General features: G+C 40.8%; 1 protein-coding gene across 4 annotated transcripts; it reads right to left on the bottom strand.

The window, feature by feature from the left end:
* Window positions 1-6028: 6028 nt before the first annotated feature.
* dhx38 (DEAH (Asp-Glu-Ala-His) box polypeptide 38) lies at window positions 6029-22483 on the bottom strand. 4 transcript variants are annotated; one of them, XM_084001648.1, is made up of 27 exons: window positions 22245-22483; window positions 21443-21771; window positions 21070-21269; window positions 20688-20849; window positions 20418-20580; window positions 20145-20263; window positions 19979-20052; window positions 19727-19882; window positions 19425-19586; window positions 19200-19307; window positions 18338-18465; window positions 18065-18202; window positions 17785-17971; window positions 16809-16994; window positions 16530-16670; window positions 16246-16356; window positions 15956-16072; window positions 15710-15817; window positions 15467-15579; window positions 13772-13980; window positions 12021-12175; window positions 11202-11357; window positions 10779-10913; window positions 10206-10331; window positions 10015-10110; window positions 9408-9529; window positions 6029-7123 (listed from the first exon to the last, which is right to left on the bottom strand). In XM_084001648.1, exons 2-27 carry the CDS (start codon window positions 21766-21768, stop codon window positions 7042-7044), a joined length of 3780 nt encoding a protein of 1259 aa, XP_083857774.1. In that variant the 5' UTR covers window positions 21769-21771; window positions 22245-22483; the 3' UTR covers window positions 6029-7041. The 4 variants fall into 4 exon arrangements, with proteins under 4 accessions (XP_083857774.1, XP_083857776.1, XP_083857775.1 ...); XM_084001650.1 differs by having other exon boundaries at window positions 21079-21269; XM_084001649.1 differs by having other exon boundaries at window positions 21070-21266.
* Window positions 22484-23975: the final 1492 nt, after the last annotated feature.

Here is a 23975-nt window from a genome sequence, read left to right as displayed (position 1 = left end):
ATAAAAAGCCATCAACCATTTCGTCCAATCATGTAATAAGGGAGTGTTTTGACACAGAAAGGGGCATAACAAGCGATTTCTGATTGGGGATTTAGGCAGCATTGTTACAGGAGGATTGTAGCTCTTGTGATCTCGCCAGCTGACAGTCGATGGTTTCTCCCTCCAGCTACTGTATATCGACCAGGCCCCAGTGACACAGCAGCTGCTGGAGACCTGCTCACTGCTCTGGTGGGTCAATTCAGACTCAGGTCTGTGATAGTGACAAGCACAAAAAAGGTGTGATTGGCAGAGGTTAGTAACCTAATACACACGAGGCATCATTACGGCTGGGTGTTGAAACTCTCCTTATTTGGCACCGACCAAAATGTACCTGAGTATCAAAAACTGTCAAGTGCTGTCAAGATTGAAGAAGTGTTTTTACTTTACTTAACTTTAAAAAACTTTGTTATTATTTCTCCCCAAATAATTCAATAGACAGTTTTATTTGCCCAAAGGTCTTACAGTGTTGCTGATTAAAAACATTTAACATTTTGACAACATTGGTTTCTTTTAATTAAGAGCTGCTCCGCTTTAATAAAGCAGATCATGGATCACAGGAGACACATTAAAAAAACTCCTCAAACTTGTAGCTGGAGAAACTGGCATCCTGACATTTAGTCTCCAGTATTGGCTGGGTTGCAACAAACTCCACTCTTCCCATTATGCAGCCAAACACTGGCTTATTAGAGTCCTTTTAGTATCTGAACCAAAACTGAGATTTCAAGATTAAAAGGGCAATATTTAAAAAAAAAAAAAAAAAAAGAACCAAACCAGCCCCAGGCATCATTTAGTTGTTTTCTAAGTACCCTGAAACATCCATTAATGCTCTTTGATAATTCATTTATTAGAATTAAGTCTCTTTTTCTCTTTTGCAGTGCTTTTACTACAAGTGGAGCTTTAAGTGGTTGAGCGGCAAGGCCACAGGAGAACCTCTTCAAGCCCATGTGTCTTCCCAGCAGACTGTTGCAGATTTGGGACATTTGGTTTCTGCTGAGGAGAGAGGGACCACGTCCATGTGCAAGCACCTAATGAAACTTGGACATCATTTTAATTATTCAGACTCCACCAAACACATGTTTTGGCAGTTCTGTGTCAAACCTCCGCATCTTTTCATGAATGATCTTAGAATCTGGGGAAAAACAACTTGTCTCACAAAATGCTGTAAAGACGTATTTGTTATGTTTTGAGTTTGCAGACTAATTTGTGAACTGAACTTGTGTATCTCTTCATTTTGCCAGACATGACATGGTTGTAATATTTTGAGAATGTATGAAGAAAAGAACTAAATATTGAACTAACGATATTTAAAAATGTTAGCTCTGATTTATAAACAATGAGATACTGTATTCTGTGTTGGACTTTTCTTTCCACTGATCTTTGTTGTTATTTTCTGTCCTCACATCAGCGTCTTAATCTCATTAGTTTTCAGGACATCTAAGCTGAATACACAATGAGCAAAAGGAATATTAATACATTTTTTATGATTAAATTTCTTTACATTGATTTCTGTAAAAGAAGAGTGCTTGATGTGTTCTGAGTCACATACAGTAACTAATCCCAGAGCCTTAGACCCCACAAGCCAATGTAGCCAAAATCTTAATGAATATGGGCATGTAGACAAGAAATTGCAGGCAAATAAAAGAATAATAAAGGCATCTAAATCCTAACAAGCCTGCCTTTGTTCTTCCACTCCACCCACCACAAGTTGGCTGTGTGAAAGCAGGCATTGTTGCAGCTTTGAGGGCAGCTCTGAGAGTTCCATGCCCATCGGCCTTCAATCACAAGGGATGTCTGAGTTTGACAGTATAAAGTCTTTCTTCTAGAACAAAATAAGACCCCTAAGCAATAGTGGATGAGCTGTTAGTAACCACACAGTCCACGGGGAGGTAGACCAAGCATGGTAGTACAGTATACACAAAGTGTTGGTTAGGGATAAGACAATGGACCAGTAAAAACATTACTGGATGCTGCAACACCCTTACATTTCTTACATTTACGCACAGATTTAAATGTTGTGCTGTTTTGAGTGCTCAAAATCACTTTTATCAGATAAGGACCAAAAACAGAGTTTCCTAAAGTATCAGTGAACTATGGGAAAACTGAAAGGGAAGTTGTGGAGGGGGGAAAAAAAAACTTAAATCAGCCAGTGATAAACAACAGATACCTGAAGCGCTACTCTGTGCTTCCAGAAGTTGTGTTGTGTTGTAAATTGTGTTTTACCGACTCTCTGCTGCTCCCAAAGCAAGCACACAGCATACTGTCATTATGTGTCCATCTCGTTTCCTTTGACTTTTCAGAGGGCATCAGTGGATGGAGATTGCCTGTGAGCTCACGCAGTGGTTGCTGAGTTGTTGTAGGTACGTTATTCACGTACCGGCCGCATGTAAGGGTTAATTCCAGCCTTACAGGAAAAGGACACCATCGCTTTCTGCCTCGGTCAGATCAATAGGCAACATTCTTTCTAGCATAGCAGTCAATACACAACACTTAAGGTGTCTGAGGAAACTAAAGAACACCAATAATTGTTATTAATGCCTTAGATATCCCCAAGCATTGCATTTAGAAGCAGCAAAAGCCTCTCTGTTCTGCTCTAGTAAAGTGCGTTTGAATACTCTGTACAGGAATGTTAACACAGAAAACAGTGACCAGTATTATAATATAATCAATTTCTTTCCAAAGCGCCTGTTGTGTTGACATTCAGAGGGAATTTAAGCCATACTAATGACGTGGCTCTGGGGATGTTGATGTCATTCCTGTTGGTCCAGAGTGAATTATTGTGTATTAACCATGACATTTTGTGCAGACAGTCATGGTCTCCAGAGGATGAATCCAAATGACTGGTGATTGCCATGATTGTTTTGGGGTGTCACTTGAGATCAAGCACATGTCCTGGACAAAGAATTTCTTACAGCAAAAAGAAATGTGTATTTTTACATTTTGGGATGGAAGGCATTTCCCATCCTAACAACATTTAGGAAACAATTAACACTTGACTGTTGATTACAAAAAAAATCCTATTGAATCTAATAATAATAATTAAAAAAAAAACATTTTCAGTATTATATGCCTGACTTTAATATATTTTTTGAAGCCAATACCATCTACTGTTTATTTTCTCGGTTTTAAAACAGCAGAGTTCAGAGGTTAAAGTTGTCTTACATAGTCCTCATATGTTGCAGGGACACAACACTCCCTGAAGCCTGTTTAGGCTTTAGTGTGTTAACAATAACCACATCATATGCAAAGCCACTCTATCAGCACAGGCAGTTATCAAGTGAAGGACAGCTAACAACAAACATACACGGCCTCCATCTCAAACGACATGTGAGTTCAAAACTGGCGAAGGTAAGGGACTACAGAAGACGGGTGGGGGGTGAGGGGGTGTCACATTCAAAATTCAATCAAGTGAAGGCCATCTCCAGCAGGGAAACGGGGAGCGGTGGGGGGGAGTGCGGGGAAACTCAGCTGAAGTTTCCACTGGGCCTGCTGCGCTCCTAATGCAGCCTTGGATGTAATTGGGTCCCAGAAGGCTGTTCATTATCGGGGGTGAGCGAGGCAACAAAACAGAAAGGGGTGGAAAGAGAAAGAAAATGTCTCATTCTTTGCTCAGTGCCTCCGTCCCGGCACCATTATGGGACAAGAGTTAATTAAAAGAGCAGTTGATGCCTCTTGTTTTTCTCATCAATCTCACTTCTGCTCTTATTAAGTTTGTAATGACAGCAGAGCTTGTCCCTGTCTACCACCAGTCACAAAAAAACAAGTGGGGAGGAGAGGAAGGGAAGGGAAGGGAAGGGCGGGGCAGTTAATGTGAGGGACAGCTCATCTCAACAAATATCATGGTGTTCAACAACTAACATTCACCGTAATCCCTCCATCAAATCTCGGGGTGCTGCACTCCTCAGAAAAGGCTGCTTCTTTATTTAGGGTGTGGCAGCAGAGCTCATTTAAGAGGCGTGGCTTTGCACCATAATCCTGCGGCTGCTATCTCCACCGCCTTGGAGGCCATTTTAATTCCCTCCATCATTACAGGGACCTTCCCTGGAAAGCTTTGGTAAAGGTGACTGCTGACACTGTCATTCACAAGGACTATTTCAAAATGTCAGCCCGTAGCCGAGATTTGTCTCATTAAAGTTGGTGGAGTCCATTATATCCATCCCCTCCTCCGCCTGCCACACTCAATCAAGACGACTTGCAGAATTGTGGGGGTCAAGGGAACGCTCATAATCATGGGTATTTGCATAAGGGTTACAGTACGACAGACTATCACTGACCAACAAGAAAGGAGAGCAGCAGCTGAGGGATTCAGCTCAGAGATTAAAAAAAATAAAAAAATAAAAAAAAAGCAACAAAAAAAAACACAGCTAGTTGTTGCTCACTATGTTTGAAGAAATCACAGACAGGCCAGCTTCTTTTTGTCTTTCCTCCTCCAAATTGATGCCAGCTAGGAAGACTGCTTTCAGCTGAGAGGCATCAAGAAATGTCAGCGTAACCGTGATGAAGACACTGGAACACCATCCAGGCTTTTGTTTTAACAGTCTCGTGACCTCAAGATTTACATACAGCTTCAATAAAGCCAGACCCGAGATCCACCCACATATAGCCTGGCTCTTCATCTAAAGCATATCAACATCTTTACAGCTGAGGGGTTTCAAAGCCCCGGGATCACTCATGTAGATGTGTGACATCTGTGGGTGCGAGAGCCTGAGTGAGGCAGGGATGGACCCAAGCTTTTTGTTTCCCTCTGATCAGTTTCACTTGCCTCAGCTCAGGATTGTAAAAGCTGACAATGACAACAACCATTCCACGAATTTCATTATGCCGTTCGCAGGACGTCGCTGTGTTCACGTTGTGTCTTATCTGTATTTACATCATGTGCTGCCAAAGCTCAGGAGGACGTTGTGCTAGTTGTAAGAAAAAGTTCATCATATGCAGCAGAAGACTGTTGACACAATGGAAATTCTTCCTCATCCAAATAACCAGTGTCTTCATCATGTATTCTCCTTTTAGATGAACAAATCTTACAGAAATAAGAAGCTTTTGATTGACAGAAAATGATTCGGCAACAATATGAGCAAATAAAATGTGAGGATTTAAACAATTATTATACAACTATTTAATTGACAGAAAGTTGCTCAGCAACTGTTTTAATTATCCATTAATTAAGTCATTGCTCAAGTTTTGATGAACATGGTTTTAATTGTGGAGTTGCTGCTTTTCTTTGACATGATGTAGTCAAGTTTCTGTCTGTATATGTTGTTGATCCAACAATGAGCAGTTTGAAGCAGAGCAGAGAAAACGTATTGATCAATTGAAGATTCATCAGTGATTATCTGATAGTCGTTTAAGCAGCTTTGTTTAAATGTCAACCAATTTGCAAGTTCAGCTCCTCAGTTGTGAGGTACTGAAGCTTCTCTTCATCTTGGACTATATAGAAAAATGTGCTTTCACTATTTTCTTATATTTTACAAACTCCCCCTTGGGCTCAATGTAATTAAAAGTTGTTTGTTTTTTAAAGTTAAGATACAAATGGTTAATGTGGAAGAAATCTGTATCTTAAGAGGATAAAAATAACCATTTGTTGCACTGCAGAAGTGTAGTTACCTGATTAAGTCTCTGGTGTTAGAAAAGGATGGTGGGCAGAGAGCGTGTGCACAGCTGGGAACTTTGAAATGAACCATTCATCCTGCCTTTGTTTTTCTAGGTACATAAGAGAGCCTTCACTGAAGAGCCCCATGCCACTTCATAATTTGCATCACTTTCACTTATTGAGCTCATCATTCATCCACCGCAAAACTAACTTGAAATGCTTCAAATGACATCATTATTTTAGGCCCTTGCAGTGCACAAAAAGACACATTAGTAACTGCAACATTAAATGAAATCACCTTGGATTAGAAAAATAGCTAACATTTATTTTTATTTTTTTTCCTTGTACAAAAGATGTTGAGAGAAAAAAAAAATCCATTAGCCGTCCCCCTGCTGTCTGCGTTGCATGTAGAGAAGAGAAAAGAAGCCCTGTCACTATCCAAACATGGCCTTCACTGAACTGTTTTGTTACAGGCAGACCGGTCTATGTGAAGCTGAGTGATATTCTGATCAGCCGAGAGGGCAGCCCAGGGCCAACATCGACAAAAGCACATTGTTTACTCATTTAAAAAGACATGTTTGCAAACATTCAGACTAGGAAACCTGCAAAGGAAACTTCGCCTTTTTTTTTTTTTTCCTAACACAAAGACCATGAAAATAAACCAGTTGATTATGTTTAATCCAGCATGGTGATGGTTTTGTATGAAGCAGAGCTGTGGTACATTACATTATTGGAACAAGGGGAACTCAAAGTACAAAAAGGTCAATTGCCTAAGCTTGCATGAGTGTGTTGTGTGTGTGTGTGTTAGTTACAATGCAAACCTAGAGTGTGAAGACACTTATGCCACAAGTACAGTTTGAATAGTGCTTCAGTGTGTCAAGGAGCACTTCATGGTGCCACACTCACTGTTCGAGCCACAAGAGTACAAGAACTAGTAAAGACACAAGTAACATTGAAATTAGATCAGTATCTATCAGCCTCTCTGTGACAATACACTTACGATGAGAAAAAAAACAGCATGTAGAAAATTAAATGTTTCTAATGCAGGTAAAATCATCATGTTCAAACATCTGTATAAACACTTCCAGTAATGGCCATGTATAAATACAGTATATACAAGAAAAAAAACAACAACATATCCTTTCAGTCTTGCTTTGAATTTTCTGTTATTATGGAAACAGCTGGCTGATGAGGGCGGAGCGAGGCGTCTTGATGGCCCTGGCTCCTCTTTGAGCCTTGTGCCTTATACAAGTTCTCACTCTAGTGGTCTGTAGATGAACTGCAGTTGATTTGATTCTGGCCATGCTTGCAGGGACAAATGGCAGCTGGAAGTTACAGTGATTCTTTGTGCTGGTGTGGTCCACATCTGGATGACAATGAGTTCTCTAGGTGGTTGTTGGGCTTTTTAGGGGTTACTACAGTCCAAAGCGGGCAGGGGTGCGTCTGGGCGTCATGGGGGCCTGCTCTTTTCTTCCTGGTGTGCAGATTTTCACTGCCCTGAGGTGGAGGGAAAAGAAAAAAATCAGAAGCGAGATCAGTTTTGCTCTATTCTATATTCGCTATATTTAATCAAACACTAACATTGTTTAAATTAAGACTGTAAATGTGTCTTTTTTTTAATTGAAAAAGGAAAGGCTGAAAGTGTGAGGAAGAGAGGCCTCCGCAGCTGAATGTGAAAATGAAAACAGCCAAGACTGGAGGAGAGTGAAAAGACAGGCTGGTGTCTCTGTGAAGAGTGTTGGGACGTAGAGCCTGACGCCTCTGACAGCACAATCTATCATCTTTAATTACAGCAGCGTGACACCCTCACACTGCCCACACTTCCCTCATCTCTCTCTCTCTCTCTTCCTCACACACACACACACACACACACACACACACACACACACACACGCACCTGCAGCAATTACAACCATCAGGCCATAACCCCCTTCTGTCACTGTGTCCCCCTCTCTCTGTTCCCTTCAAGAGAAATAGTTGTTTCGCTCCATACGTGAGCTCCTACTTGTTCTTGTCTACACCTGTGCACTGCTGTTGTGGAACAAGTGCACACAGATTTACTTTACTGTCATTGTGCATGTTTTGAATTATTACAATTCATGTTTGCCAGTGTTAATAAGAAAGTTTTTTTTCCCACTAACTGTTCACACTTAGATCAGCTACTCTGATCATTTATTCACTATGAAAATCTATTAGGCCTGCATTGATTTTTTAATCATACATAGTATTACTATTCTTGAGCCAAAATTCAGACTTTCCAAATTAACATGTAACTAAATTGGCACCAGTACATGATATCAGTCTAACCTTGACAAATATTAAGACACACTTCATGCACACCGTGATGGATTACACTCAAATAAGTTTCTTCTAATGGATTTTCAACTCGTGCAGAGATGAACAGAAACCGATGGCTGCCTGGAAACGTAGCAAAATTATATCCATAAATCTATACATACACACCCTGCAGTCAAAAGTGGTCGGCGAAAATATGAAGCATACATAGGCATTTGTATTAATTTGAAATTTGGGAAATGATCATTTTAATCAAAAACACTGAATAAGTAAGGTTGTCCACTCCAAACCTGATCGTGGATTTGATGACAACTTTCAGAGCTTTGATAGAAAGGGCTGCAGGTACTTTTGTCCTTTTTAAAAGATCAATTCATCTGCATATTTATTTCTAGAATAATCTACTAATTGTGAAGTCTGTAAAATGTCAGGAAAAGATGAATAATAACACCAAGCCTTCTTAACACAGTGAAATATTTTGTTTTTTCCATTTGCCCACCGTCTAAAACTCAGTTGTAAAAGCAGCAGAGTATTGAGGTTCACGTCCAGCTCTACATATACATTGAGCTAAAACTTGTGCTACTCACCTGTAAGCGCTTGATAAGGAACAACAAGGGAACCCACTCCACTTGCAGCTCTTGTTATTGATATGATTATAAAAATGACTAAAACAGCTAAGCTAATGCAGCTTTACATTTACACATAAAACAGGTAAATGGGCTGTTTCCAAATTCACACCACCGATCTGTGCCGGTGAGCGGGGAGACAGGTGATGGAGCGGTCGGCACATGAAGGCTTATCTGACGAATTATTTCATCCTGGTGGCAGTGAACCCATAGAGGAGACGCATGTGGGGCCTGCTGGAGGACAAAGGAAGCCAAGAGCCCGGGGAGAGCGTTCAGCGTTCATTATCACATACTGAACTTCCTCCGCTTAAATCTAATTCTTAATCCTATACCTCGAGTGTGATTATTTTTAAAAGATCTGTCACAGGCGTCGTCACAGAAACTCTAGACAGATAAACCAGCTGATTAATTAACTATAAAAGTTCTTTTTTAAATCTGTCTTTATAACATTATTTCTCTGTGTAAAGCTCCTGGATGGGTGTGAAATTAATTTTTTGGTCTAATTTGAAAATGAACGTTCGCCTCCTTTCTCTGCTCTGCTATGGCACAATTTAAATTGCTGCAGTAATGGGGGTCAGCCAAGAGTCAATATTATTTCTTTTTGTCTCGTCTGGAGGGACCAGAGGTGAGAAAAGCTCATCATGAAGAGTGAGAGAGTTGGAATAGAGAGAGTGGGAGAGAACGAGGAGGAGGAGGAGGAGGAGGAGGAGGGGCGGGTGGAGATATGGATTGGCAGTGAGGTAGGTAAATTAAACGTTTCTTTCTTGACTGTGTATGGAAAATGAGGACCACAGGGAACCATTGTTGGCTGAGGCCCATGTGTGAAGAGGGACCAAAAGGACGGGAGATGGTCGCTGACTTACTTAACAGTGCCAGTGTTGTTCTTCTTGTCCTGCTCCTCGCGACGTGCTTTCAGCTGCTCCTCAGCCATGGCCATCTCCTCCTCCATGTTGGTGAGCTCCTCTTTGGCTCGCCGACGGTTCTCCTGCAAGTGCAACCAGAAGAGATGAGAAAGGTATAATATAAGGAGAAATAAGACAAACATTACGATTTATTTTAGTCAGTACAGCAGATACACCCACCCTCTGTTTGACCATAAGTGGGTGGAGAGTCAAACATTGCACTTTAATGTGATAGTTTCCATCTTATTGCATCTTATTTCTGTTCATCCCGGAGTCCAAACCAGTCAGATTCTTTAACACCGAACTAAGATATCACTTCTTCACAGATCTGGCTTTCAACACAGGGATGTGAATTACTGGCCATTCATTCCTCTTCACGCCCTAAATACTATTCAGAAAAGTCAAAGAATGGTTGCATACCAGTGACAAGAAAATATCCTTGACTGAATTGGAACTAAAAGACGAAAATCCGCCCCACAACAAAAGTCATTCCCGTCTACATGCTGTTGTCTGAGCTGTAACTGAACCTAATATGCACTGAGCATGCACCAGCCATGTCTTTCCTTACCTGTCTGCTTTTTCCTGCATGTTTGATGCTGTAAAACATGGGCCCCAGTTCTGCCAGCCACTCCCCATCCACTGCAGTCACACACTGCATGTACTCCTGCAACACAAAGCACAAATTGAACATCAACAACACATGCATCATTAATTGTTTTCATGCTGGCGACGTGTTCTGTGGCGGACGGATTTCTTTACCTTGGTGGTCATGACAAGCTCGTGGTAGATGATGTAGTCGGGAGTGTAGCCCATACCGAACAGGGAGCTGGTGGGATGGAGGTGGCATGGCATGCCTGTCCTCACGTTCACATACTCCCCAATGCCCTGGGAGCAAACACATGCATAAATAACAAATTAAATGTGTGACTCAGAATTTATGGATGAGGAAAATGGGACCCCGTGTGCTTTGGTGTGCGAAAGTTTAACTGTGTGTGTTTGTGCCTCCATCAACGGGGCACCTTGAGGTCAGAGCAAAACAGGTCATCTGGGCTAATTTGCTTCTTCACCTGGCTCAGGCAGCAGGAAAATGAATTTTAAGTATATCCAACACTGCCACGATTGCTTGGGTTAGCCAGCAACTCATAAGTCAAACTGAGAACCTTGATTATATAGTCATGATTTCAAATTCCCTTTCAGATCTTAGTGCTGTATTAATGTGAGGCCAGAAGGGATATTTCACCACTCTGTAATTATGCTGCTATAAATCTGCCACAACCAGTTGCCACTAGGCGTAACATATTAACTGAGGAAAACCCGGAGTGCAGAAAGTACCTTGAGCTTGGCAGCCTGGTGGAAGTAAGCAGCACATATGCACTTCCTGATGATGTCCCAGTCTGAGCCACAGGAAACCAGGTTCATCCTCTGCTGGACCATGATGTCCTTCAGCTGGGAACGCACCTCACGCACCTGCACAAGAAGAGTTTGTATTGGAGGAGGAGCCATATAGAAAACAAGCGATACCTGTTAGACAGTCTCGAGTGACCATAAACATATTAAACAATTTCTTTGATGCAAAAATGCATCACTGAGTGTCACAAAATGAAATATCAGAGGTTGCCATACATACAGACTAACCGCTATAGTATTTTGTCCTTAAAGCACCTGAACTGTTAACAACATTGATACAAAAACCTGACTGAAGGCAAGAAAACAACTCAGAATTTGAAGAGTGAGAAGCAGCAGTGGGAGTCCGACCTTGCGCATGGCCTTGGTGTGGATGAAGTGCTCGTTGCACCAGACGCTGGAGTAGTTGTTGTTCTTCCACTGCATGTAGACGTTAAGGAAGGTGAGGTGGTCGCTCTCCGGGACCGCAAATTTCTCCCTCACCTGGTCACTCTCCTCCTCACGACCCTGCGACACAAAAAAAAGGAACATTGTTTTGGCCATGAAGATTAAAACATACTGTGAAGTTGAACTCGTGATAGATAGATGCCTCCTTAAAAGATGATACTGCTAATTTATTAGCCAACACTTGCATATTTGCTCATCCAGCAGACACCCAAGCATTCATTTGGAGTCCTGCTTTTTGCATACCTCGCAAATTTAAGTCGAATGTTTATGTTTCATGTTTTACTTTCCACTGTTCACATGAAGTCTGCTGTTCGGTGTTGAGCAGGCACTCTATATAGTTGGATTTTAGTTTCTTTTTACTGAAAGCAGCTGCCAAAAATAATACTGTGAGAGCAGTGAAAGTGAACCACAACAGTATTTTTCTGGGCTGGAAACCCCAAACAATGAAATGTCATTAGGCACCACAGAGCTGAGGAGAACTGCAGGGTCAGATCATAACTCTCTGTGGTTTCACCCCATTCAGTCTACGTGATCCACTGTAAATACAATAAGTATGGATTATAGCTATTTTAGCACAGCTAAATACATTAACACAAATGGATTCTCAGAAATATATAGCATTGGGTTGGAAGCCTCCCATCTATTTTGTACTGACACTTTACAGTAAGTGAATACTAAAGTCTCGGTTTCAGTTTTGCATTAACTGCATTAAATGAGACTTACCTTGGGTCTGTAGAAGATGGCCGGCACAGACAACATGGAGACGATGATGAGGATGTCAGCACTGCAGCCCATGTCGCAGGACACAATCAGCATCTTGGAGAGGGCGGGGTCGAGGGGAAACTCCACCATCAGACGCCCCGTCGGTGTCAAACCACCTGAAAGGGCAAAAGAAAACACAATTACAAGGTCACACCGTTGCGTGAGATGTGGAAAAAATGTAGAAAGGACAAGCATAAGCCAAGTGATAAGCTTCTTTTCCATCAAAAGCCTGCTGGCATGAGGGTGAGGCAAGCATAATGTGACACTTATTTGTCTATCACCATGAGAGAGGAGGATGAACTGCTGACAGCTGAGAATACTTGTACAGAAAAAAGAAGCGAGATCAAAAACTTTACCAGTTCTGATTTAAATGATTAGACGACAGAGTCTAAGAAGCTTATGAGGAGGAAAAGCAGAGAAGCAGAGCAGCCAGTTTGGGGCAGGTAAGCCTTAATCAGAGATAATCTGCTGTTAACACACCATACAGGGAATCATCAAAAGTCCCCCCTTATCCCCAAATCCCTAAATCCCCTGGAATCTGGCTAAGGATGAGACAGAAATGAGACCCGACCAGTCAAATCAAACACAGGATCAGTTACTAGGCAATTACTCCACTGGCTAAACCTCACAACTACCTCCTCCAGGCCTGTTTGCAGCGTCTGCATCATCACTGCAGCATCCTTTACACATGCTAGTCTCCTGTCTGTGTCTGCAGTGTCAGCATCTCTATGCAGTAGCTCTGATCCACAATAATCTGTGTCGCATCTTCATCTTCATCTCAAAAGGGGGATAATTTCGTTGTTTGGCCCAATCGTATGCGACTACTGTACGTACTGTATAACACTGCTCTGGGCTGAGCATCGCGTGCTGCTACCAGCATCAATTCAAAAGGGGGGATAGGGTAAAGTTTTGTGTGACAATTCGGAGACATTACCAGCAGCTGATTGACATTCACTGTTTAATTATTAATTTACTGAAATGTAGACCGAGTAGTGTGTAAAATATAAATTAATTATACAGTACACACGTCAGTCGGCACATTAGCATTCATAAATACAAAATGTAATGTTAGTTATTTATGTGCCTGTTTTAGGCCTTTTAACTTTTCGATGGCATTTAACTGGGGTAAAAAAAAAAGACCAGGGTGAAATGATTTGATATTATAATACACACACACACACACACACACATGTTTGTAGCGCATATGCAATCACAAACATTAAAACCGTGTTTTTCAACCTTGGGGTCGGGACCCCACATGGGGTCGCCTGGAATTCAAATGGGGTTACCTGAAATGTCTAGTTATTAATTTAAAAAAATATATATATTCTTTTTAACTAATCATTATTCTTTTTAAAATTATGATTAAAAACACCACACACAATCTTAAACAACTGTATTCTATGCTTTCACTTTCTCGAATATAAATCGAGTTCAAATAAAATGCAGCATATAAAAACATCTGAGCTCGCGCATCTTGATTGACGGGGTTGCCAGAAATTTGTGATGTCAAAATGGGGTCACAAGCCAAAAAAGGTTGGGAACCACGACATCAAAATCAAATCTCCTCAATAAAAAAAACCACCAAAAAAACAACACAGCTCTTATTAAGTCTCAAAGCATCAAAACACATCGAAACATACTGAAAACCATTCACCGTAGATGTATGTGTCATGATAAAATATTATGACGCCTCCGTGCTCGCCACCCACCTGTGTTGTCCAGAGCGCCCAGGATCCAGAGCTGGTACATGGAGTTGAGCATGTTGTCCTCAGGTGGTGGATCCATGAAGTGGAAGAGCAGCAAATCCTGGACGCCCAGAGACTTCAGCAGCAGGACTACGTTGGCCAGGTTGGTCCTCTGGATCTCTGGTATGGTGGTAGTCAGCATCTCGTTCTTATAAGCACTCTGAGTGTAGAGCCTGAACAGAGAGGAGGCCACAGGGACAGTTTAATCTAAACAGGTGAAATATACAGCTGGTTTGTTCACACACATTTTAATTTTTGATGTAAACTGAAACACTGTTCAAACAGGGATGGAGGACAAACTTCTAGGGACCATCGTGTGATGTGGCACTAATGTGAATGATTTTATTCTTTGTTGTCTGTGGGATTTAAATAAACCAAGAAGATCAGCTGCAAAGAGGAAAATTTAGGAAGCTTCCGTTTACTTAGGGAAACAATGGATATGGAGGTTTCGATTTTTGTGTGTAAGTGCCTGTAGTACAGCTAAAGGGGTCTTGGAGAGGGGAATTCATCATGCATGGGGAGTAAACCGGCATGACTCACTCTTTGCACTCTAACACATACACACACACACACAGCTACTAAAACACCTCAACTGTAGTCTGTGTAAAGCTGTGTAAGCCGTGTGAAGACTGTGAGCTGAGAGATACCAGAGTGGGAAACTAATGTATGTTCCTGCTCTGAGGAGGCCATAAGAAGAATGACAAAAGAAGAATGTCTAGATTCTCAGTCGGGGCTTAAGTTAACAATTACTCGTTTTGGAATCGCAGCCTTAATTCACCTGCGTCTTCCTCATTTTCACATAATAATTCTGCGATGTTTACATTAGTAGCAGATGAGCTACATCAAACACAAATCACTCTCTTTTCTTCTTGAGCCGTAACAACAAATGAAAAACCTGTGTTACACCACTTGATGACCTACAAACAATACTAATGAGTATGTCACAATGACAACGAGTCGGATACATTATAATATACTGCTGCTGTGGTCTATACTTCAACTTCTAAAAAGTTTGTCATTCATGTTTTACTATCGGTGGTACATTGTTGGTTGAACCATGAAGCAGGTCAAGTCTGAAGGAGGAATAAATAAATCTAATAGATCAAAATTTTGAGGCTTCAAACAGGAATGAAGGCTTGTGTATTTATTCACATGCCTCCATTCCTGTTTGAAGTCATAAAAATGTGATTTATTAGACAGTAAACTGTCGAACAAGGATTTTGATCAAGGTTTACAATGTACCAGGTCTGCACATTCATGTTAGATCATACAGCATACAGTTTATTTAATTTACATTGGGAGAAATGGGATACCCTGGCTGTGCAAAGTTAATGAGTCTCATATTACAGTAATGATCGCAATAGCTTTTCTATCTTCCTGAAGAAAATATGTGATGCAATTATAATAAAGAGGGAATATGTTGCTCAAGGATCGTGAGAGAATTGTGATCTCAACCGTGATTAATTAATTAATTCACATTTTCTTCATAACTGTGCAGCCCTACTCTCTCTGTATTGACGACTAAAAGCGAGTTAGGAGATACATAAGATAAAACCCCAAAATATGCATTATTTCTATCTCACCTCTTGATGTGTGATTTTGTGCATGTGTTTGTGTCTACACGAGTGGACTGACAGCACAAAAAGGCCAAACTCTCACCTGTAACACTGCCCCGGACCTGTACGTCCTGCTCTGCCAGATCGCTGGTTGGCGTTAGCCTGGCTGATGGGATAGACCTGCAGTGCATCCATACCAATACGAGGATTGAAAACCTGTTTTTCAAGAAAAAGGGGGAAAAGAGGTGAGTAAAACCTAATGTTGTTTATCTTCTTAAATGACACAACAACAAGAAGATGTCAGTACACATACAATTCATTCATAATGTGAGTTTTGGCCATGTACCTTTAGTTTGCAGTATCCTGCATCCACAACAAACATGATTCCGTCCACAGTGAGGGAAGTCTCAGCGATATTTGTGGCAACAATGCATTTCCTCACACCATCTGGAGCCTAGCACAGGAGAGAATAATGGCTGTTAGCACAAGGTCATCTACATTTCCTTTCTTGTGTCAATTACATGCTCTAAAAATATGCATGTGAAATAACGGAAATCCATTCAAATGTAAAAAAAAAAAAAAAAAAAGGAACCTTCTGGAAGATCTTGGCCTGGAGGTCAGATGGCAGCTGGGAGTAAATGGGCAACACAGCCAGAGGTGGAGAATTCTCCAAGTCTTCCAACCGCTCCACAATCTGATCTGAAGTTACCTGCAGGGAGAGAAAAATACTTTGACTCCCATATTTTGCCAAAACAAAAACAAAAACAGATCTCTAAACATATTTATGCAGCACCATATCTACATAAAATTTAAATCACAGTCCTTTATGCAATGATAATACACAACAATCATTTGAGTGATGACAGCAGCCACATCGCTCACCTCGATATCCTCCTGTCCAGGCATAAAGATGAGGATGTCTCCCACCATCCCACTGAGGTGGATCTGCAGGGCCTGTTTCACTGCTGCCTCCACATAGTCCTCCTGAGGAGTCTACAAAAATCACACAATACTCACTATCAATCCAACGTGAAATAAAAACACCATGATAACTCATGGCTTTTCACCATGTACCCAAATTTAGCTCACATTTCAATTTGAGTATGAAGATTGTGTATAGTGTATTATTATTATAACTAGAATCTAGAGTGGACACATGAGCATACCTTACTAAACAAGATGTCCACTGGGAATGTTCTTCCTGGAATATGGAAAATGGGTACGTTGCCAAAAAACGCTGCAAACTTGTCTGAGTCCATCGTTGCAGACGTCACAATGAGTTTCAGGTCAGTGCGTCGAGATACGACCTAGCAGGAAGCAGAAATGATGAGAGTGAGAACATCATTAAATCCTCACTAAACCACTTGGTACACACAGCTGCAGGACTTGGAAATGAAGAGAAATCTATTTTTTAAAGAGTGTATTAAAGGAAGCGGTGTACTGACCTCACGTAACAGTCCAAACAGTACATCAGTATTCAGGGAGCGTTCATGAGCCTCGTCCATGATCACAGCACTGTAGTGGTCCAGGTCTGACTCCCTCAGCGACTCCCTGAGCAGGATACCATCTGTCATGTACTTTATCAGAGTTTTCTCTGATGTGCAGTCCTCAAAACGGATTGCGTAGCCCACCTGCAGGAAACAATCGGTCAGTAATCAACTGAAAATAATTTGTATGTACTTCAATGTTTTTACATATTACAGAGACATCAGCAAATTATCTTTTATTATTTATCAATTATTTGTATTATTTAAAATGAAAAATATTATCTAGTGTCAGTGTTTGTGACATTGTAGCAAAAGTTCTACATAATTACGCCTCTCCAGTGTTTCCCCTTTACTCACACTCTTAAGTTCAGACCCCAGGCCACTGACACATAAGTTGTGTTTTCCATTTGTCCACTAGATGGTGGTATTACACTACATTTGACTTGATGAATGAGTGTGTCAGGGCACCCACAGACCAGCCATTACACAATACTGTACATTAAACACTGTATTGTACAAGATAGTTCAATCAACTTCATAACAAAGATACAGGAACACAAGACATGACAGTATCTCTACTCAGACTCTGGTCATGTTGACTGTTCTACTGTACTTATAAAAGTACTTATTTGGAAAAGAAAAAAAAAGATAAGGGTTACTGTTGGAAATCAAATTGTTGAATGCTGAAGTGACTTCCTGGTTCAGGTTTCCCCATAATAGATCATTCAGAATTTTTTCAAACCCATTGGACAGGATTGTTAAGCTGTTGCTATTAGCATCATTCCGCTCTTAGACTGTGTTTAAATACAAATAAATGTTATCACCTGCCAAGATGTTGAAAAATGTCAAGAATATAAAATGAATACTTGTTTTTTTAATTGCAAATGTAGACAAATAAAGGACCACACAGTAGTGCACTCGTCGGCCGTCTCACCTCTTCCCCGAGGTTGGTGCCGATCTCCTCGCTGACTCTCTTGGCTACACTCATGGCCGCCACTCTCCTGGGCTGAGTACAGCCCACCATGCCGTAGCTGGTGTAGCCATCCTCATGCAGATACTGGGTCAGCTGGGTGGTCTTTCCACTCCCCGTCTCCCCGACGACAATCACAATACTGTTGTCCCTGCAGATAGACATTGACACAGTCACCGTTATAACATAATCTACTAATAACTCATCACAGTTCTGGTGCAAACTCTCTGTGTATATCAATTACCTTATGATGTTAAGAAGTTGCTGCCTAACAGCAAAAATAGGCAGGTACTGTCTCTGCTCCAGGAGAGTCTTCTTCTTAGCAAACTCACTGCTGGCCTCTGACTTCTCCTTCATGTGGTCTGCAAATTTCTGCTCTGCTCTGTTAGAGCAGAAAAAGAGAACAAGCAGGTCAGACAATCACTCTCTATAGTTCTGCAAGTTAAAACTGGGGTTTATCACAAACAAAATTTGAAACTTTGTCTCAATTTAAAATGTGCATAAACAGTCTGGTCACCTGTAGTCCACTTTGCCATCCTCTCCCACCGGTTTGCCTCCAGAGACATCTTCTTCGTCCTCTTTCTTCTTGATCCCCATGATATCTCCCAACTTGGTGCCTGCCAATTCCCAGTGTTTGTGCTGTGCCTGAAAGTGCATGATTCCAAATTTAGCAAATGATTATGAAGATAAAAGCTTCAAATTGAAATTTAATGCACAGACAGAAAAGATCGCAAAGCATCTGATGTCATTTTTGTTTTTTTCACCTTGCTGAGGGTTGTGAGCAGTGGAAATGTCATGATCAACCACGTAAGGTAATCTTGAATAAATTATTTACTGAAGTGATGAAGTAAGACAGCACTGGCATTATCAACTGGACAGGTGCGCACCAAAACACCCCATTAACATTTCTCAACAGCAGAGTATGAAGATGATGTCTGCTCTTTTTTTTTATATCCCTGCATACAGATGGACACTGATGACAATGACATACACACTGGTTTTAACTTTAACTTTGTTTACATCAACGGCAGCAGAATAATGAACAATCTGCATTTCACCAAACATACACAACTACTGGTCACTTATATGGCTCTTGAGTTTAAAATTATGATTATTCAAAATACTAGGTCCAAGAGTTTCTATTAATATTGTGATATCAAACAGACCAATGTAGACCAATCCTCCTTATGTATTGTTAGAAAATTGTGTTCACAGATTCAAACTTATGTCAAACAGGAAACCCAGGATTTTAAAAGTCAGGTCAGACATATTCAAAAGTGAACAGGTTTTTTTGTTTTTACCAACAAGTCTCTAATTTGGCTTGAAAGTAATACTCATTTACTGTAAATACTGTAATTTTAATTATAAATCCAACCAACCTTCTTGCGCTCTTTCTGCTCACGATGTTTACGGACAAGCTGGCTGCCCTTTCGAGCGATAATGGCCATGTCGGAGGTAGCATCTTTCACAGGAATGACAGGCTCTGGCTGAAGCAGGAAACAAACACACACATTCAAATATTTGGATCACAAACAAAATCCACAATTGCAGTTCTAGCAAAAAATATATAAAATATTGTTATTAAATATTGTAGTCATGGTCACCTGCTTAGTGAAGACTATTCTTCCGTCCAGGAAAGGAGGGACCAGGTTGTGAACCAACAGGTGAACCTTAGCAGCATTGTCCTCCTCAAAATCTTCATCCACCTCCAACCTCTGCACCACACCACTGGTCAGCATACGGTTGGTTTCCCACCGCTCATTATCCTGGAAGAGGGAATACAGTTTGAGGCCATGCAAACTCAACTCAGAGAGGGGCATTAAAGAGACAAATCTGCTGACACACACACAGCTAATATTGGTGTATACAGACACATGACTCTGATTATGGAGGACTGTGGTTATACCTCATTGATCTGTCGTTTCTGAGCAGATATCCTCTTCTGCGTCTGCTTCTGGAGGATCTGTTCCCTCTTCTTCACATAGTCCTCAGACGTGGCAGTGAAAGGGTTGTGGAACTCATCATAGCCTTCATCCATCATGTACCAATCTCTGTCAGCTTGCTGTGAAAGTGACATAGTGAGAGTTGTCAAAAATAAATAAATAAAAAATACCTCCAGGATATCCTTAATTTCTATGAGGCAAACTCAACCACTCACCTTCTGGTCCTCCTCCCACTGTTCTTTCTCATCCACATTATCAAACATAATTCCTCCCTCGCCATCTTTCCTACCTGAAGAAGAGACAGAGGAACAAAATGGTATCAGACATACAGTTTCTGAATCTTGCATATGAAAATAAAACGGTTTATTTTTAGCATAGTACCTTTTCCTTGTGACAAACGAGGTGTAGATCCCAAGTGCTTCCTGTCATTGGCCCACTCATTGTACTTATAGGATGGAGTAGGCAGTGGTGTGTCATCAGGATAACGCCCTCGGACTGACCTGTGCACACAGCAGACACATGTCATGTAAGCAACAGGTGGCATTAGTTGCTCAGCAGCTATGCATTTTTTGAGTGAGTTGAAATGTTAAACAATGAAGTTTTATTTACAAAAAAACTAAATGTGAGATAATAAAACGAATGATGTTGTTTTACCTTTCCCTCCTCTCACTCTCTCGGCCAGAGCGATGGCTTCGCTCAGAGCGATCTGACTCTCTGTTAGATGGGGCAGGGGACGGAGACTCCCACTGGGAACGCCTGGAACTGGCATAACCGCTGTCATCCTCATCCCAGTTGGAGTGCGAGGGTGTGAAACCATCTGTATAAATTCAAGATAGTTTAGTCAAACAATGAGATTAGGGGTGCTTTGTATGACTACGATTACAGGAAGGGGAAAGAAATCAAACAAATAATAAACAAAACTACCTCTTGGGCGATGCTGTGGTGTTGGGGGTTCATCTCTCTTACTACCCCGGCTGATGCGTTCAGACCAACCATCTCTCTGTGACCGCTCGCTCCTCTCACTGCGCTCCCCACGCTCCGACCGGCTGCTGCTGCTCCCACGACTGTGGCTACCCTCTCGCTCATCTGACAGAGACAAGGAACAGTTACTCTCAATACATCTGACTGCTGACACTTGAGTTTTGACTGATGTACTAATTAAGTTTAAGTTTAAAATAAATAAATGTAAATATAAGGTGTCTTATTCTTATCTACTATTGGTCCAAAAACAAAATGCTTTCAATTTACGATGTAATAACTTGATAAATGATGCTGGATGATGACTGAAAGTCTTAAGCTGAACTACCTCTTTCACCTCTTCGGTCTCTGCCTTTATCTCTGCTCCTTTCTCGGTCTCTTTCTCTGTTCCTGTCCTCTTTGGAGGAGGCATAGACACCATGCTCGCGTCTGTCTTTCTCCCTCTGCTGGTGTCTCCGTTTGAACTCTTCACTGACCCCTCCAGGGTTTGAGGGCGTCTCAGATCCAGTCACACGATACTTCCTGCTGCTAGGACAAAAATGAAATATTGCACATCAGTCTTACTTAATATATACTAGTAGCTGCTAAGGTACTTGATGAGTAAACTGGGAACAAAGTATAATCCTGCAATACATAACTAATAATAAAAGATAGGGGGTGGGTTTTTTTTCACAACAGACATGAAAGATGGTGACACTTACCTCTCCTTCTTAGCACCTCTGCTCTCATCATTATCTTCATCATCAGACCCCGAGTCACTTTTACCTTCCTCCCAGTCTTTGTAGGAGGAAACCTTTGACTTCTTTCTATTTCTGTCTTCATCGTTAGCCTCTGCCTGTTCCTTAAGCTCACGCTCTTTCCTTTTCTGGGCTGCCAGCAGATCCAACCCAAGCAAAGATGTGCGTGGAGTGGGCGCCCGAAAAACATGAGGCTCTGCAGCAGCACTCTTCTTCTTTACAATGAGACCACCAACTTGGGCACCTGGTTCACTCCCCTCCAGCCTGTGCATAGAAACATCGTCCTCCATTCTCTGTGGGAATATAATGATATAATGTATAAGAGGTGAAAATGTGTGCGGCCGGCAACACAACCAAACTGCTGTTTATGACCATCCATGTGAAAAGTAATTTCCCAAATATCCTTTGTAACAACGACGAACTTGATTGTCTAAAATAACAGTAAATCTGTGATTATTAACTGAGATAAATAATTTGATCTACAGATGTCATAAAACACTGACAAATGCTGATTTGGTACAAGAAAAGCCCGATTTCTGACCATAACAGTTCGCACAACAGTTGCCCTCCTGTCTCTTGTTATGTGTCAATAATAACGTTGGTTTGCAGTTTAGCGTTCCGCATAAGTTGGTTTGTTACTGGCGTGACTCAGAGGAGGAAACGTGAAGGAAATAAACCGTAACCCAATTAAGGATCTGTAAGTAAAAACATTGTATTTTCCTCGTTTAATACAAATGAAATGAAATCAAATGAAACAGTTACGTACCTCGAATGGAGCAGCTAGCGTTAGCTGAGCCGAAGCTAGCTACGAACTGTGGCAACTACCGCGTTTTCTCTGGGACTAAAATGTTGAAAATCTCAATTAAAGTGAATGACTTGTGGTCGGATACATGCGTTTTAGTTGGACCAGGTAATGTTGAACTTTAGACTACCGCTGCGAAATGTTTAAACTGCCGCCTTCGTAAACACAACGCGTATGTTTACACGCAAGACGGCAGCCATTGCAATCCCACAACTCCGAGGGGCGTCAGAAAAAAAAATCGAAACTTTATTTAAAACAGATTGATATAACAAAAGTAGAGACTTGATTATGAAAACACATCATATAACGTGTAAAACAGATAGTTTAGGTGTAAATGGGAACAATAAATACAAAGGGGATGTGATTTGGTAAGTTAAAGTGAACTGAATGAGTAAAAAATATTATTTTTTTAAACAAGGGGAAAACTAAGAGTCTACGTCATCTTGCTTAGATTGCAAAGACAAAAAATACACACATTAGGTAGATTATGATTATGACAACAACTGAAATGGCAGGATTACATATTGTTTGAAAATAGTTTAAATTGTACAGTAAACTAACAAATTACATAGGCCTATTTATAGACCTTGCAGCTGAGATGTTGCTGACTTATGAAAGATAAACCAGCTTTTTGCTAAGAGAACTGAAACAATGTAGAAATGTAGGGTAACCATAAAAGGCCACGGGGTGGCTACATTTTAGATTAAACATAGTGATGGTCGAATCAACTTCAATCAAGTTTATATATTTTATTGAAACTCAAAAATCATGATTTATGTATCATAAGTTAAACTCACTGACTAACATTGTTAACACTTGCATAGTCCTGTGTTTGTTGTATGTTATTAGGAGAGGATTAGAGGTAGGCTAGTTAATCCACTTGAAATGGGACAGACTAAAAGAATATGAATCAACTCTGAAACAAATGAGATATAGATATAGCTTATATAGATTTGTTGAACATATTTATCCCCAAATGTTGTAGGTTAGACTATAAACTACTACATTAACATCAGTAGTGTAGTAGTTTATAGTCTAATAGAGATGACGCTTAAGTATTTAAGTGCTCTGTTGGGGAGGAGGTGGGGTTGTTGACTTGTTTGAACCCTGTACAGCATAGTTTTACTGCTGTTGTGTGAGTAGATAAGATATATTATCTGGTATGTTAGTTAGTTGGACCAAAAGTTATGTTACTTACTGAAAAAGTATCTTTTTTATTGTTTCCTGGGACAATTCACCTAAAACACTTGTAAACCATATGTATACTTTAATGTGATTGCATGCAATAAAATCCCGATTTTGTTTTGCAAACCACTGTAGGTAGCCTACATAGTCCATATCTCTCATCTTGTGGATGCCAACCTGACTATCAGTAGAACACATATGGGTCATAGGCCCCCTATATCGGCATATGTCAAAATGCACGCATGTCAAAACTTCAATACTATGGTGTAGCACAGAGGCAAATTACATCACTACTAATTAACCACTGAGTAAAACTATAAAACTGCTTAAATATAGTAGGATATATTATGTAAACCAATTAAAATCTGATGTTACAGACAGTGACAAAAGTGGCAAGTGACATGTGTGCAAAACAATACTGTAATCAACTTCTAAAGACTGTAGTACATCCAAAGAACCAGAAAGCAAAAGTGACAAGTGAATCTATACAATCTTTGTTGATCGTGTAAT

This window comes from Trachurus trachurus (genome assembly GCF_905171665.1).
Source record: "Trachurus trachurus genome assembly, chromosome: 3".
In the NCBI taxonomy this organism is placed as follows: domain Eukaryota; kingdom Metazoa; phylum Chordata; class Actinopteri; order Carangiformes; family Carangidae; genus Trachurus; species Trachurus trachurus.
Note: the sequence above shows the minus strand (reverse complement) of the source record. Positions and strands in the feature narration are given on the sequence as shown.